Source organism: Aethalodelphis obliquidens, unplaced genomic scaffold (assembly GCF_003676395.1).
Source record: "Aethalodelphis obliquidens isolate GAN/ISIS:26980383/991018 unplaced genomic scaffold, ASM367639v1 scaffold33, whole genome shotgun sequence".
In the NCBI taxonomy this organism is placed as follows: domain Eukaryota; kingdom Metazoa; phylum Chordata; class Mammalia; order Artiodactyla; family Delphinidae; genus Aethalodelphis; species Aethalodelphis obliquidens.
Window position 1 is genome coordinate 15,735,528 of NW_020837977.1, and position 17,035 is coordinate 15,752,562.

Genomic DNA, 17,035 nt, shown 5'->3' on the forward strand with positions numbered 1-17,035 from the left:
GTAACAAAACAAACAATCCAACTAGAAAATGGGCAAAAGTCCGTTTACTGAAGAGGATAATAAAGATAATGGCAAATAAACACATGAAAAGATGTTCAATATCACTAGCCATTAGGAAAATGCAAATGAACATGATTAGCCATTAAGAAAATGCAAATCAAAACCACAGTGAGTTATCACTACACACCTATCAAAATGGCTAAAATTATAAACAGTGATATTACCAAATGCTGGCAAGGATGTGGAGAAACCAGATCCCTCCTACACGGTGGAAAACGGTTTGGCAGTATGTATATGTATAAACATATACGTACCCTTCGACCAGGCAGCTGCACTTCTAGGCATTTATCCCAAAGAAATAAAAACTAATTTACATACAAAACACGAGTGCTCACAGCAGCTATATGTCTGCCTTCCTTCCTTCCTTCCTTCCTTTTCTCTCTCTTTCTTTCTATCCATTTCGTTAGTTAGTTGTGCCGGGTCTTAGTTATGGCAGGTGGGCTCCTTAGTTGTGGCGTGCCAGCTCCTTAGTTGAGGCATGCGATCTCTTAGTTGTGGCATGCATGTAGGATCTAGTTCCTAGCCAGGGATTGAACCCGGGCCCCCTGCATTGGGAGCACGGAGTCCTAACCAATGCGCCACCAGGGAAGTCCCAGTAGCTATATTTCTAATGGCCAAAAACTAGAAACACCTAAAATTTCCCTCAATAAGTGAAGAGTTAACAAACGGTGGTACATCCACGCCATGAGCGCTACTCGGGAATAAGAAAGAAGGATCTACTGATACACTCAATAGCTGATGGATCTCAAGGGCTTAAGCAGAGTGGAAAAAAAGCTACTCCTAAAAGGTCACATACTGTACGATTCTATTTGTATAACATTCTCGATATTACAAAATTACAGAGATGGAGAACAGATTAGTGGTGGCCGGAGGTCTATTGAGGGCGGGGTCGGTGGCAGTGACTCTAAAGGGGGCCACCAAGAGGAGACTGTCGTGATGATGGAGAGCATCCAGATCGAGGAGGTCACTACACAAACCTACACCTGTGATAAAATGACACAGACCTACACACAAACCCTGCACCGAGGTTAAATTCCTACCTTTGGGACTGAACTATAATTATGTAACAACCGCTGGGGGAAACTGGGTGAAAGGTGCATAAGACCTCTCTTCATTCTTTGGCAAATTACTGTGACTCTATAATTATTTCAAGATAAAAAGGTAAACAGAGAAGTTTTATAGAAATGTTAAGAAACTGCCTCAACTTTCGACCATTAGTAGAAAGATTATATAGACTTAGAAAAATAAAATATTTGAAACAAATATACAGTTAGAAAAACAATGTTTGCAACTAATATAAAAATCTTTAGGAGATCAAATATATAAACAGCAAATTTAGTTTTTTTTTTAAACGTTAATGTTATATTGCTTTTATATTTTATTTATTTATTTTATTCCTTGGCCACGCTGGGCGGCATGTGGGAACTTAGTTCCCTGACCATGCCCCCTGCAGTGGAAGCTTGGAGTCAACCACTGGACCACCAAGGAAGTCCCAATAGCATATTTAGTTTAAAAAATTCAGCCCTTACCTTAGATTTGTCATCACTCGAAGCTCTTGTGGCTTCATTCAGAGGGACAGCCCCATGTTCCCTTGCCTCTTTGAAAAGTTCATTCACAATTTTCCCAGTTGAAGGTCGAACTATATGTAATCCACTGCATTCATGTTCACTTGGATAGAACCTTTAAACATCACAGTTCATGAATAAAGACAGAATACAAACATAAACTACTTTAAGGCAAAAAGCTATACAGTCTTAGGAAATGACTTTTATTTAAAGAGAGCCATTTCTAAGGCCTTTGTGGAAATATTTAATTTTAAAAACGGGATTAAGGAATTAAGTAGTATCAACAGTTTGCAGAGATTTGGTAGCAAATTCAGCATCCCACCTGAGAACTGACTAGTTTGTTTCTTCCTCACTTACCCTCTGTAACTGCTCATCTATCACATGGATCTCCTTGACAGCTGACAACCAGAAGCTAAGCCTCTCCCCCCGAGGAATCCACATTCAGTAGGACCTGGTCAGTGAAGAGACTTCTATATTTAGATGCTGTAAATATCTAGATCTAGACCATAGGGCTACACATAGAGTTTACTCCTCGGAGAGTTCTGATTGAAAAATTATAACCTCCCTGTGTTAAAGGTAAATAACTTAGACCACAAACAATTTTCTCAGTGTTAACTACGTAGTGAGTCACTCCTCTGTTCTGTTCTATTTCATAATGGTCCTAGGAAATATAAACATTTCCTTCACATGAACTAGTAACCTATTTTATCTTTCGAGATTTTTTACAATCAAGAATATCAGAAAATATAACCAATGAAATATCAACATGGAGACTTCCAGAATAAGGTGACAATCAAAGCTCATATCCTTGACTACCGATACCCTCCAATTCAGTTCCTAATTTGCACTGAACTGACTCACAAAACAAAGGGGGAAAATTATATCAGCACTGGAGACTAGGAACAGAAGTCATCTTCAAGACTTTCCCAAAATTAGTATATGCAAAACTAAACAGGAAAGGGAAGGGCAGCTCAGCTCTCAATTCACTGTAAGTGCAAGAAAGATCTACACGGAGAACAATGGACACCAGCAGAACCCCACTAACAGGCCAGCTCACAACTACTGAGGGTGGGGTGGGATGGATCCAGCTGCTAGCGCTCTGGTCAAGTACACTGAGGACTAAGTTCACCCAGAGCAGGAGCGTCTGGAAGCCTTCCTGCCCAGCGGATACTCAGAGGGCCCAGTACAGACAAGCAAGGCCGAACACTGCCATGGCTGGCTCTTACGACAGGGGTCAGCGTTAGAAGGCGCTTGATAGCAGATGCCTTAAATGGCAGCACTGAGAAAGGGAGGGGAGGGGAGGGGAGGGGAGGGGAGGGGAAGCAAAGCTTCCTGCTGCAGCTCCTCCTGTTGGAGCCCCTTCCCTCCTGTCTCCTGTCCCTGATCTGGCAAAGTACAACGATAGAGTTCCTTTTTCTCAGCCTTGGTGAGAAAGACCTTACAGGCAAAACCTGACGTAGGAAAAGATTTACTAACTTCTTTATGGTCACTGATTTTTTATTACTGGTATAAGAAATCTTTGCCTACCTCAGGGTCTATTTTCTTCTAGAAGTTTTATTGTTTTCCACAATCCATCCTTCTCCTCTTTCATAAGTATGCCTATATACTTGACTCTCCTTCTCTATTTAAATTCATCTGATCATCAACGTTTGTCCACTCCCATAGATAGCAACCTTCTCTATACAGAGGACTCTCAAATGTATGTCTTTAGACCTTCTTACTTACGGCCTGGTGCTGAACTGAAAAGCACCTACTTGAATCCAGTTCATCTCTTCCCATTAATGATCACATTTTCCCTGGATATCAGATTAAGAAGCTTTCAGTCTTCCCTCTTTCCCGTTCACTTACTCTCTATATTCCACGTCATCACGTTTCTACAATCAATTCCTTGAAAGTATCCCACACCAGTTTCACCCCTTTCTGCTCCATTCCACTGACACCATCCTAACCTCAAATTTCATGCCCACATTCTCTGGATTACTGCAGCTGTCTTCTTCTTGATTTGTCTCCTTAGTTTGTTCTTCCCATTGCTATTTATCTTATACGGTACTGCCAGACCTACTTTACCAGAAGTATAATAATAATAACCAACATTTATCAACTGCTCATTTAATCCTCATAACAATGGCATTATCCCCACTTTCCAAATAAGAAAACTGAAGCTTAGGGAATTAAAAACACTTGTCCACAGGCAAAACCTTATCAGAACAGAGAGAAAAAAAGATAGAAAACTGAGGTGTGTCTATGTCTAGAATCAAAGCTCTACCGCTCTACTATAGTTTTTATGGTAAAAGCTACAGTGAAAAACATACACTGGCTTTCCCCCGCCTTGCGCACAAGAGCAGCTCTCCTTGGCTGTCAAGGCTGGCCGTGATGTGGCTGCATGCAGGACTGGATGCATAATGTGTGGGCCGGCGGCAAAATGAAGGTAGGAGTCTCCTTGCTCAAAGTGCATTGAGAATTTCAAGACAGTAATACAAAGCCTTAAACCAAGCTCGCGGCCCTTCCCGGAGAGGGGCTCTGGGCGAAGGCTGGGGCTCCAGGTGCACGAAGCACACACGGCAGCACCCCGCCCACCCAGCCTCACCTGCCGCGAGGCTACTCAAGTTCTGCTGCTCCTTTCTGGCTCGCTCTTGGCATTTTTATTATTTTTTCTTCTGGGCCTATTTTGTTCCTTGTCTTCTGTGCCTACCCACATCATAATAACCTTTTAAGCCCCAGCTAGGTACCGACACTGTGCTAGACATCTGATAGACTTACTGAATTCTCAAAACCATACTAGTGTCTCATGACTTGTAGGGGACATTTTTTTTTAAGTTCTTACATTTTTGGACAAGAAGACTCACATTTTTAAAGTTCTATTTGTGACAGAGAAGCTTCTGTGGATGAATATGTAAAAGCAGCTGTCAGGCTAACTTCTGTGAGTTTTTCTGTAGATCCTGCCCCTCCTCTTGTAAATTAAAAATAGGTCACACTACGTCTAGAGTACTTAAGTTTCACATTATGTACACAGTGACTTAAAATGACAATGAACAGATGAATGTTTTGATATCTAATGTTGTCCAAGAAGGTGGACCATTAATTAAGACTGTTTTCTGTACCAGACAGAGCGGTAGACATGCAATGAAACCCGGCAGATGTCAATGCTGCATGTGAAGTCAAGGGAACTGCATACTTAGCATTCGAAAATATCACGCTTCGCAAGAAGAAAACATTGCCAATAATCTGCTTCACATTGTATTTTAAGCAGATTAAACATAGTATAAGCATCAACCAATATATTTAAGGCAGCGCCTCTTTTTGGATATGTAAATAATTCTAGAAGTCAAATCTGAGGCACAAAGTCCTTAAAAATTGCATTATCAAATTATAACTGTTAATGGCAACACTGTTTCAGATAGCATAAAATAAAAGAGAAAAAACCACTCATTGAAATATCTCAAGGATTATATTCGAAGAGCAAGGAAAATATTAATACACTAATCTTATTTTAAGAAGTCAAATATTTTGATTTGTTATACCAACAAATTAAGTCATTCAAAATCTGTTCAAACTGGGGAACAGTGGCCAAATAGTTAATGAGTAAAACTTTGGTACATTAATATTTTGAGCTCTTTCAAAATTTCAGAGAGTGTATAGATTAAGGAAGCAGTTAAAATACACAATATTATATACATATATGTCTATGTATGTGTGTATAGGCATACACACATACACAAACATACATATTAAATAAGAATTAAATGAAAGGGAAGGATATTCAAACAGTGCCAAGATACCAACCTGCAGATTATAAAGGAAAAACTGTATCTTCCGATGGAGTGGGGTGGTGGTCAGCACCTTAACCAAGTGAACATAGCACCAATAGTGGGAAAACCTGAAACCATATGGCTCCTGATGTGATATAATACATAGCAGAAAACATCACTAACTAGTGTTCTTAACAAATACGTTTAACAAGAATCTAATCGTGAGGAAACAATGACCCTGAATGTGGCACATTTTAAAAGACATCTGGCCCCGGCTCTTCAAAGTCCACGTAATAAGCTTTAGATTATACAGATGAGCTAAATGCAGACAACAGAAAGGTTGGGAAAAGTGCTCTGGATTCAGATACCAAACAGGCATCATGAGTGGAATGCATGGCCCTTGGCTGGATCCTAAACCCAAAAGGCTCTAAGAGTACCTGACTATAGACTACGGATTAAATGACTTACGCAACTAGTGCTCATTTTCTAAGGTGTGATATGTTATCAAGGTTATAAAGGAGTGTGGGCTTCTTCTTAGGGGGTGCAGGCTGAAGCCTCTCGGGACGAAATGCTATGATGGCTGTAATTTACTTCCAGATGGTTGAGCAAAAGACAGCGTGTGCACCAATGTACTGCTGTATACAACATGTTAACAACTGGTGAATATCGGAGCAGACACGGCATATATTCATTGTCTTTATCTTTGATTATCTATGGATTTTAAAATTTGTAAAATAAAAAGGTGGGGTGAAAATTATAAATATTATTCTTTCTTTCCATCCAGGTCCAGAAAGGGATGTCATTTTACCTCCCCTACAGAAAGAAAGAAGGTAGACTAGTGACAAACAAAAAAGAAAGAATAACTTCCAGTGAATTTTTCAACTTTTGATAAAAGAACAGACTTTCTGAAAATGAGATATAATGGGAAAATTCAAGTTTCTCCCCAGTAATGAGATTTGCAGTACTAAAGGGACATTGAGGAAAACATTCCTGGAAACAAGAAAACTCATGACAATAAAATATACCTGGTTCTCATCTCTTAAGACTTCACTGTTGGTTGTTTTTATAGTTCAGGGATTTTAACAATAGTAAATACTATCTAGAAGATCACTATTAGATGGGTCATCACCCAACAGAAGGAAAGACAGATTCCTGAAGTTATAGATTCTTAAATGAAGGACTCCATGGATGGGCTTTAAGAAACACACAAACCCTTAAAAACGACTGACAAAATTGTACATAAGTCTTGCTCTGGGGGAGAGGGGGTATGACTTTCATCAGATCCTCAATGAGTCCAATGACTCAAAAAAGAACCACGGTGCCCAAGAAAAATACTATTCGGTATATTATGCTATGTAATGTCTATCAAAATATTAAGTATTTAAGATAATTTTCCCATAAGTTTCTTCTGGCTTTCTGACTATTAAAGTTTCAGAAATAGTATCTAAAAAACATTTATTTTAAGAAGTTATAGTTAAAAATAAATTCCCAGGACCATTTAAAATAATGTGGGATTAGTGAACTAAAAAGGGATACAAGTTTAAAAACCAAAACAAAACTTACCTTTGAGGTGTTGTTCGTGGGCTTTTAAAGGCTGTAGCGTGAGGTCTATCAGATTTGGAAGCTTTGCATTTCACTTCATCTTCATATAATTCTGCCAAGGCCAACTATAGAATAACAGATTTGTCATAAAGTATAAAAACACTAGAAATAAACCCTTCTACACAATGACAAGTTATGAGTAGAAAATTAACTTGTAACTGAGTAGTAAAGATGTCTAATTAAAAATGAAGGCTGCCATTTCAGAAGATGACTCCCTTCCAAAATAAAACTGCTGCATTTCTCATTTATAAAATGAACCAAAAATGCCACATATAGAATAAATTAAAGTTACAATAATTGTTTAATTACTTTCAATGAACTATTCAACAGTTTCAAAAACTATTTGGTAACAGATCATTTTCAAAGTTGGACCTACAATTCTTTTAAAAATACTTGAAGATGTTTCACACTAATGTCAGTTTGCTCTCATCAGATCCCATAAAAATATTTCACTTAGCTGTTCAAGTTTTCAAAATCTGAGTACATGAAACAATTCCAAAATTATTCTACTTAAAAGTTTACCAGACATATAAATTTCATCAAGTTTAGGAAAATGAGCTTCATTTCAATGAATGATATATACAGTTTATATAACTTTTAGAAAGCAATATTACCAAATTATGCTTTATAGATATATGGCTGGATATCTTCAAAATGAAATAAACAAAGCATGGTTTTTGAAACTGGAATTTTAAGAAATTATCAAAATATTTCATTATCATATAAGTTATTTTGTTCCCACTTCTGACTTTCTTGGACAACTCAAAAACTTTCCTTTATGCCCCTTGTGGCTATTTAATTATAATTGGCATGACCATAATCTTTGGAAAATTAAAAAAAAAAAAAGACAAAAAAAATCCCCCAATCCCCCCAAAACCCAGATGAAGTGCTCCTTATTGAAACATGAGAAATATAAAAACTATCTCCAGGGATTCTTTCCTCAGTAGGAAAAGAAAAATATGCACACAAGAAAACAAAAATGAGTCTTTATTTTTCCCACCTAATTTTTTACCTCCACCCCATACACATATGTCAACTTTCATATTTCTAACATGGCAATTTTGCAGGAAATCCTAATTATAAAAGTGCTATGTAGCCTAAAAGGACTCATTAAAATCCTAACTTAGGCTCTTACTGTGTGAGCTTGGGCAAATTATTTAACTTCTCTGAGCCTTAGTTCCCTCATCTTTTAATGCCTATTAAAACAATACCTTAGAGGTATTACGTAATGTATGTGAAGCACAAGGCAAGTGCTCCGAGAAGATATTATTAAAAAATGCTCAGCAATGATTGTGTCAGTGTTTCATTTTCCCCAAGGTTTCTTTTCTTCCTGCAGTGTTATCTATATATCTCCTATGGTCTTTTCCTACTTATCCTCTCCAAAAGGAGAAAACAAAACAAAATAAAAAACCCACCACAAAACAAATGAGAAGAGACAGAGGCAGAGACAGACAGACACTCTGACTACTTCGGCCCAAAGTTTTCAGAAATTTTTACCTCCCTGAAATTTCTTCAAAACCGTATTCCTTTATGGATTTCCTCATAAGCTGATAATATTGCTCTATGAATTACTTTTATGCTATTCCTATTCCCATCAATGAAAATGTTATCTGTATGTCAAAGGGCCATTTCAGCCATCCTTCAAGAAGCCTTTTCTAATTTTCTTAACTAAAGTGGTATTTCTTTTCCAAATCCTCATAGCACATTTACATTGAACATTACATTGTCATCACTTGTGTACTTTTCTTACTATTTCATCCCCCCTACTATAATTTAGGTTTCCCAAATTGTTTTTAACATAGCACATGACAGGCACCCAACAAATCCTTGTTGAATTATGTAGACTACAACTCAACATGAATCATAAAGAGACACAGATAATGTTATAGATTTAAAAATTGAGATTATATTTGCTATACTTTTGGACCTTGTTTTTTGCTTTAAGATGATTTGAATAAACCCTGTAAATCAAATAATCTTCTTCTATAAAATAGATGAATAATGCAAACAATGCCTTTTGACTCCATGGAATGCGGAATATATATTAACAAAATAGGAATATGGAGAAAATTACATTACAGCAGGGAGTCCACCTAGCTGAAAGGGCCAAGTTATCACCAGTACATCATTAACTTAGAGGAAAATGAATGATATTTAGAGGGAATTAATGCCAGGATCCATGATGTACCTGAAGCATCATATGGCATAAGTTCATAAGCAAATATTAACTTTCATAAGCAAAGTTAATCTATATTATTTGACATAGCAAATGACACCACATCAGAAGAGGAAATTAACTGATGCACTGGTTAAAACCAGTAGAAAACAACAACAAAATCTCAGTCAAATAAAGAGATAAAAATGTGTGCACTGTGAATTATCAGGACAGACTTCCATGAGCTAAACAACTAGATTATGAAGATATTTCAATTACACAGAGAGAATGAAGTATGTAAGCCCTGATAATCTTTTCTCTAGAATTTGAAATGTGAAGAATGTGAGAAAAGAACCTGAAATTGTCGGTGAGAACATCAAATGTATAGCAAAAGATTAAACGTACTGGAATTCCCAGTCTTAGAGGGACAACTGCCAGAAGGTATAACACAGATGTTTCAATCTAGAAAAGCAACATCAGCATCACCTGGGGACCCTTGAAAACTGCAGATGCTCAAACCCCAACCTAGACCAAGTGATTTAGAAAATCAGGGGTGGGGTCTGCTGTCCGTGCTTAAACAAGCCTTCCAGGTGACTCTGATGTATGTTAAAATTGAGAACCAACGATACGGGACGCTGACATCAACAGGACGAGGGTACTTGTGACAAGTGCAACACAGTGCCAGACATCTGTACACTTTTCTTACTGATAGAACTCCCCTCTTTGCCCCATCCAAAGCCCACTCCGAACCCTAGGAAGTACTGAAGTTATTAGCCCCAATTCTCCTCAACTCCAACCTATATGGAAACAAAGAAATGAAAACAGAAATCTTTTTCTTTTGATATCATTCTGGAGGAAACCTGGGGCAGAAGCATACGATCAAATACCTTAACTGTTAACCCCGTTGTGTGGATGGACTGAGGGGCATGAGAAGAGACAAAGGGCTCTGAAAATGTTCACAAACACTAATGGACACTGAGGTTTGGGGGGTGAGTACTGTCACTAACAATCCTATACCAAACTTTCCCACTGAATGTTCCCAATTTTGGAGGAGGAAAGGACCTAAGATCTACTCTCAGTTTGAGATCCATGGGAGATTTCTGAATTTGTGAGTCAGAGGCTCACGGTGCTGGGAGGCTTTTTGGGAGATGACAATCGTCTTTCCTCTTGAGGTGAATGAGGAAATCGCTCCTAATGTAGACGCCGACAAACCCTACGCCGCATGGCAGCTAAGAAACAGGTACTCAGTGGTACTTTTGCTATTTCCAATTATACTGTGAAAGACTCTCAGAGCAAGTTGTCAGGAAAGTTAAGGAGGATCTACTGAAAACTGAACCAAGTGGGTAACTCTTCAAATAAACATGGCTAGATTAAACAATAAGATAATCCCCAAATAATCAGTATCCAAGAAACCAGCTGGGGAGACAACATTATCCAATTCTTTTAAATCTTTGATACTCTATTTCTTCACATGCCATCACCTGGTTGTTTTCAGGTTTCTTTGCAAATTCTTCACATTCTTATTAAATTCTAAGGGAAACACTATGAATACTTAGTGTATTTGATATTCCAAACCACATTCATAAAAAATCAGTTATCTGCTTGAAACTACCTACCGGGAAGTAGACAGGGGATGGAATTAAAAAAACCCCCCAAAACCCCATTTTCTAATTGATGGTGGAAAGGAAGGAATTTTCACAATTGGTGACATCTACCACAATATCTCCAACAATTTATCATATCTTAATCCAGTGGATGAAGTATAAATTTGTCAAGTATCAGGTGATCATTAACCAAGCTGTTCTCATTTTTCACATAAAAAGACAAAATAGATTTAAATTAGAGAAAGGATATTAAGTCACATAGTTTTAAGTTTAATAGCATTAGCATGGACTAACCAGTGAAAGTTATAGTATTTTTCTCCTTTAAGGGAAAAAGAACCAAATATTTACTAAGCAAGTCTGATCCAGGATAACATGGGATTGAACAGACACTTTATAGACATTTCTTTATTTCATCCTTGACACCACCATCACCTCTAGTTTACAGATAAAGACACTGAGGATCAGAGAGGTTAAGACATTTTTCCGATATTCACATAACTATTAAGTGTCAGGGTCGAGATGCAAACCGAAGTTGTTCTGACCAGAAACTCCACTTTTTCCCTGACAGTCCGTGCTGCCTCTTAGTGATACCGGTCTTCAGCAGAAAATACGAGGTGGATGAGACCTTCCTGCCCCTTGATTCTGTTTACTGCATCTGAACTGACTATGAACACTGGAACTCTACATTGAGTTCATCTCCTAACCTGACACCAATCTCTCCATTCTCCAAATTTGTCATTTTATGCCCTACTTATTTTGGCACTAATTCATACTCCATCTCAAAATGTTCTGTTAAATATATGTGTATCTTATTTCTGCAAAAAATAGGTAGAAATGTCTTTTATACTTCTATGCCCTTCAACAGTGTCCCAGCACCAACTGTGGATTTGAGGTCCTATTTATCTCTGCATTCCCGAGCTTAGCAGTATGTTACATGGCAGGTGGTCATGATATGTTTGTTCAAAGAAATAGAATGAAGGTGTAACAATGAAGTAATAGAACTTTTCTACCAAGGCTTGTGGATTGAATGTTATTTATTTTTAATTATAGCCCCCTACAGATGTTTACTTTTTGAATTTTATCAATGATCTTACAAAGAGACAGTTTAAAAAAAAAAACCTCTAAAATGAGTAGTGTGACGCATCTGGCGGAGCAAGATTTGGTGCGCTGGTGTTTAGCTAACTAATGTCAATCTCCTGTAACATTACGCAGTTTTATTTCTCTGTTTCTTATGTGCAATGTTTTCTAGACTGTAATCTGTTACAACTAGGCTGCGCAGCCGTAGGATGAAATACTTTTTAGTTCACCCCTTTAAAAGGGAAAAGCTATCTGATAAAAAGGAACCCTTTTACACGTAAGTAATCGAGCCACAAACAGCATCCAAGACAAACAAGATCAAACCAGCCCACGCTGTGACTCGATTTCCCCACGGCCACAGCAGAGCTTTCTTCTGCAGTGAGTCTGACCGGAGCATCAACCGGTGAAGCACTCAACTGACCCCTAACCCCCCAAACGCCATGAGCAGCTGCTTCTTAAACTGCAAGTGGGGTGGAGGGGAAACGAGGCAGGGGCACCACTGACAGCCGGGCTCGGACACTTGTTTTCACCGACGCCGCTGCCCGGCGCGCCGCCTGGGGCGGACCCGCGGCGCCGGAATCACAGTTCGGTCCCCGAGCCGGTCTGGGGAAGCTCGGCCGCGGCCAGGGCGGTTCCACACGCCCCGGCCGCGCCGTCCCCGACGCCGCGCCCCCGCCCCGCCGTTCGCCGCACCTGCAAGTCCCGCGCGCTCGGGGGCCGCGGCCCCACCGCCCTCGGCCCCTCCTCGCCCGCCTCGCCGCCGCCGCCGCCCTCCGCCATCTTTCACTCGCTCCCGGCACCGCCGCCGCCGCCGCCGAAGCGTCTCCCGCGACTTCCGGGGCCGGTTGCCTGGCAACCGCGGGGCGGGGCGGTCCCTGCGCGTCCCCGCCTCCCCCGGCCCCCGTGCGCGCTTCTTCCGGCGCCCGCCCACCTGTGCGGTCCCGCTTCTTTCCTTAAAGGAAGTTGGCTCAGAATTTCCCCGCCAAGAAGCCTTTGCGTAAACCCGGAGGCTGCTGGGCGCTGCCCTGGAGGGCAACACGGACTTCCGTGTTCTTTTAACCCCACAGTGAAAACGTCCCCTGGATGTTTCATCTGATGAAAAGTGCCACCGTCCTTTTCCAGTCTCGGTCACATTCTCTCATTTCCTTGCCAAGGACTGGGTGGTACGTCGCCCCCAAAGCGTGAATTGACGTTGAGGAGGAAGAACCCTGTAAACTTTCTTTGCGATCAGAACTAGAGACTTCTAAACTCATCTGAGATTTATTCAAACTCCTGTCTTATCCCAAGCACTTTTATAACCCCGGATGCAAAGGTAAAAAGAAGTAGTCCTGGTCGTTATAAAACTCACAATCTGTTGGGAGAGGGAGAGGTATAAACAGATAATGAAGTGCCATTTGCAGTAGAGCTTTGCAGGAAACGTTATGAGTGGCATGTGGGGTGTGAAGGGGAGTATTCTGTTGGCACCTGCTATGTGCACCATGCTAGGTGCGTTCGATTGTATGTGTAATCTCGTCTGTTCCTCTGCCAGGTAAGTATTGTTATTACCATGTTATACCTGAGGAAAGCAGATGACAAATAACGACTAAACTCACCCTGTTGTAAATGGTGATACCAGATCCTAAGCCTCGCATTTGTTGGTTGTCCAGATACTCTTTTGAGTACAACGTTCTGTCCTAGAAATCCCGGGCTTTTCTTTATAACCCATAAAGCCAAAGGCATTTGGTCGAATCTTGAAGGATAAGTACCCCTGGTAAACTTTTGACCAAAAGGGACCACCGGGAGAGGCATGGGTTTGAAATACCATGTTTATCCCGATAAAGTACTGCATGGCACAACCTTAGGAGAAATGACAAAAGATGGTTGGGGATTGGAGAGTGTGGGTTTGGATCTAGACTGGAGGTGTAGGCTTAGGGCAGATGCTGAACGGTCTTGCCTTAGTGAAGAGATTGAATATTACGCTCCAGGCCAGTGATCCTTAAGGCTGATGCCCATTAGAACTCCCCTGCCATCCTTTCACTGCAGGAACTCAGATTTCATTAGTATGGGGCTGCACTCAAGCATCATGTTTTTATAAGCCGCTCCCCAAGTGGACTTTGCTTCTGGCTATGACAGTGTACCTGGTACTGGATTTGCCCTTCCACTCCCAACAATGAAAAAACTAGACAAAATATATGAAACGATTATTTTCAGACATTGAACTACAGGCAGTACAGATCTGTGCTATGCCAGAGAAGGGAAACAAGCAAAATGAGCTATGTTTGTCCTGGCTTTCTGCCTGGAACTCTCCTACAATGCTGGTGGGAATGGAGAATGGTATAGCTACTTTGGAAAATAGACAGTTTCTTCTAAAGTTAAATATTCAGTTATCATAAGATCCAGCAATAACACTCCTAAATACTGACCCAAGAGGAATGAAAACATATGTTTACAAAAATATTTGTACCCAAATGTTCATAGAAGCTTTATTCATGATAGCCCCAAACTGGAAACAATCCAAATGTCCATCAACAAATGAATGGATAACATTTCGAGAAATTCATACCACAGAATACTACTCAGCAGTAAAAAGGAAGAAATTACTGATTCACACACCATGGCTGAATCTCAAAGACATTATCTTGGGTAAAAGAAGCCGGATGTCAAAGAGTAAATATTGTCCGATTCAATTTATACGAGATTCTAGAGCAGGCCAAACTTATCTTTCCTGACAGGGGTTGCCTAGGGTCAACTCTTTGGGGGAAGGATAAGCTTGGGGAATTTGAAAAAGGATATGTGGGAACTTTTTGAAGTGATGAAAATGTTTTATATTGTTATTGATGGTGATAATTACACACTTTGTGTGTGTGCATGTATGTGTTAAAAACACATGGAGCTATATACTTAAAATGGGTGTACTTTATTATATGTAAATCACACATTTATACAATTAGTTGAAAAAAACCTCCCCAGGTAATTCTGTTGTGCAGCCAAGGTTGAGAACCGCTGGCCTAAGGCAATCGGGAGCCATTGAGTGGTTTGTGATTTAGAAAGATAACAGAGGCATCAGTGTGTGAGATGAATCAGAGTTACAAAATTAGAAGGTTATTACAACAGTGTGGGGTGATTAGGATTAAGGTTTTTTTGGTTTTTTTTCCCGCCTTCGCTGTGCAGCTTGCGGAATCTTAGTTCCCCAGCCAGGGATTGAACCTAGGCCCGTGGCAGTGAAAGCACCAGGCCCTAACCAGTGGACCGCCAGGGAATTCCCAGGAATAAAGTTTTACCAGTGACAGTGGGTAAAGAGAGAAGCAGTAATTGGTAGAGATATTAGGACCAGAGCCAACTGGCGCTGAAGTCTTACATGGGGAATAAGTGAAAGGAGGAGGAATCCAGGATGACGTTGAGGGTTTTCGTTAGGTGGTTTGGCAAATGGCGCCTCCTATAAATTATTGAGTTGAAAGGGAGAAGCAGACCTGAAAAGACAGAAACGAGTTTGCTGTGGACATTTTGTGGTTTCGTTTTGCTTTATTTCCTTCCAGTTTTATTGAGCTATAACTGACACACAGCACTATATAAGTTTAAGGGGTACAGCATAATGATTTGACTTACATACATCATGAAATGTTTACCCAGTAGGTTTAGTCAACATCCATCGAATGGTATAGATACAAAATATAATAAAAGAGATCATTTAGGAGATCATCAACTTAAAATGATCCTGTATATTTATAGGTTGCTGTATATAAACCTCATGGGAACCAACACTCTGCAATAGATAAACACACACGCACACAAAGAGAAAGGACTCCAAACACAACACTAAACATCGTCATCAAATCACAAGGGAAGAGAGTGTTATGACATTTTGAATTCAAAATTTATGTGGGACACTAGAGGGAAAATACATCACAGAGCAATTGCAAATGTGGGTCTAGATATTAGGAAGTAAGAGAATCTTGGTTTGGAGATATAGGTTTGGTGATGACTGCCCATGAGCGATAGCAGGGTAGATGAGGCTTCCTGGGACAGTGTGAGATGTGATAAGATGTGAGCACCAAGAATACTTAGAAAAACCAGCACTGAAGGGCTCAGTGGGGAAAGGAGAACATTCAGACTAGACCTAAGGGAATAGTCAGAGAGGGAGGGTGAAGGCAAGAGACTGGACAAACGAGCGACATGGCGGTTTCAAGCAGGAGACCAATGCTGTCGTTTCCTATGGATAATCAAGATTAGGATTTTCTGGTGGGCTAGTGGTTAGGACTCAGCGTTTTCACTGCCGTGGGCCTGGGTTCAATCCCTGGTCGGGGAACTAAGATCCCACAAGCCTCGCGTATGGCAAAAAAAAAAAAAAAATTAGGACTGGAATGTGTCCACTGGATTAAGAGCAGAGACTGCTGTACCAAGTTTACTATGAATTTCATAGAGAGGAAAATCCACATTTTAGCAGTTTGAGAATGACAGCTAGGACAGTAAAGCTGTGTTTTCGATGTACTTAAAGTCAGAGGTGTGCAGGACGTGGCTCATCCTGGCTTGGGAGAGCCTGTGGTTACATTTTCAGGAATTTTACAGGTAGATGTTAAACACAGCCATTATTAAAAGTCTACGGGAAGGGGGGAAGGATAAATTAGGAGTATGGGATTAACAGATACACACTACCATATACATAGATAAACAACAGGAATTTACTGTATAGCATAGGGAACTATATTCACTATCTTGTAATAACCTACAATGGAAAAGAATTAAAAAAAAGGATATAGCTATATACATATGTATATGTATGACCGAATCACTTTGCTGTACACCTGAAACTAACACAATATTGTAAATCCACTATACTTCAATAAAAAAGTAAAGAAAAAAATTAAGTTACATAAACTTACAATGAAGTCATATTAAAAACCAATGTAATAAATACTAAAAATCAATTCCAAATTATTTAAATACATTTTATAATTATCTATGCCATACATTTTATTATCTATTACCTATTCTAAATATATTTTATTATTATCTATACAGCTATTGTATCTACATGGTGGAAATACCATGTAATGGCATGCTATGGTACACCTCTTCCCAACTCCACATTCAGTGACAACATGTTGGTAGCTTGGAATTCACCATGGTGGGAGTATTCACAACTCAGAAATTGGCAAATGCCACACTTAAGACCTTGATTTATTATTTTGTTCATTGTCTACTCTGAATTTAAGAATGTGGTGGAGAAAATGTTTACAAGGCAGT

At 39.7% G+C, this 17,035-nt stretch overlaps 1 protein-coding gene across 3 annotated transcripts in view; it reads right to left on the reverse strand.

Moving 5' to 3' along the window:
* The window catches only part of UBXN2B (UBX domain protein 2B), a 29,827-nt gene extending 17,216 nt beyond the window's left edge, over positions 1 to 12,611 (reverse strand). For all 3 annotated transcript variants that reach the window (XM_027128047.1, XM_027128048.1, XM_027128049.1), the window contains exons 1-3: positions 12,506 to 12,611; positions 6,938 to 7,041; positions 1,590 to 1,740 (exon numbers count right to left, since the gene is read on the reverse strand). In XM_027128047.1, the coding sequence (XP_026983848.1) occupies positions 1,590 to 1,740; positions 6,938 to 7,041; positions 12,506 to 12,592 (342 nt within the window). In that variant the 5' untranslated portion in view covers positions 12,593 to 12,611. The remainder of the gene's footprint in view (positions 1 to 1,589; positions 1,741 to 6,937; positions 7,042 to 12,505) is intronic.
* Positions 12,612 to 17,035: the final 4,424 nt, after the last annotated feature.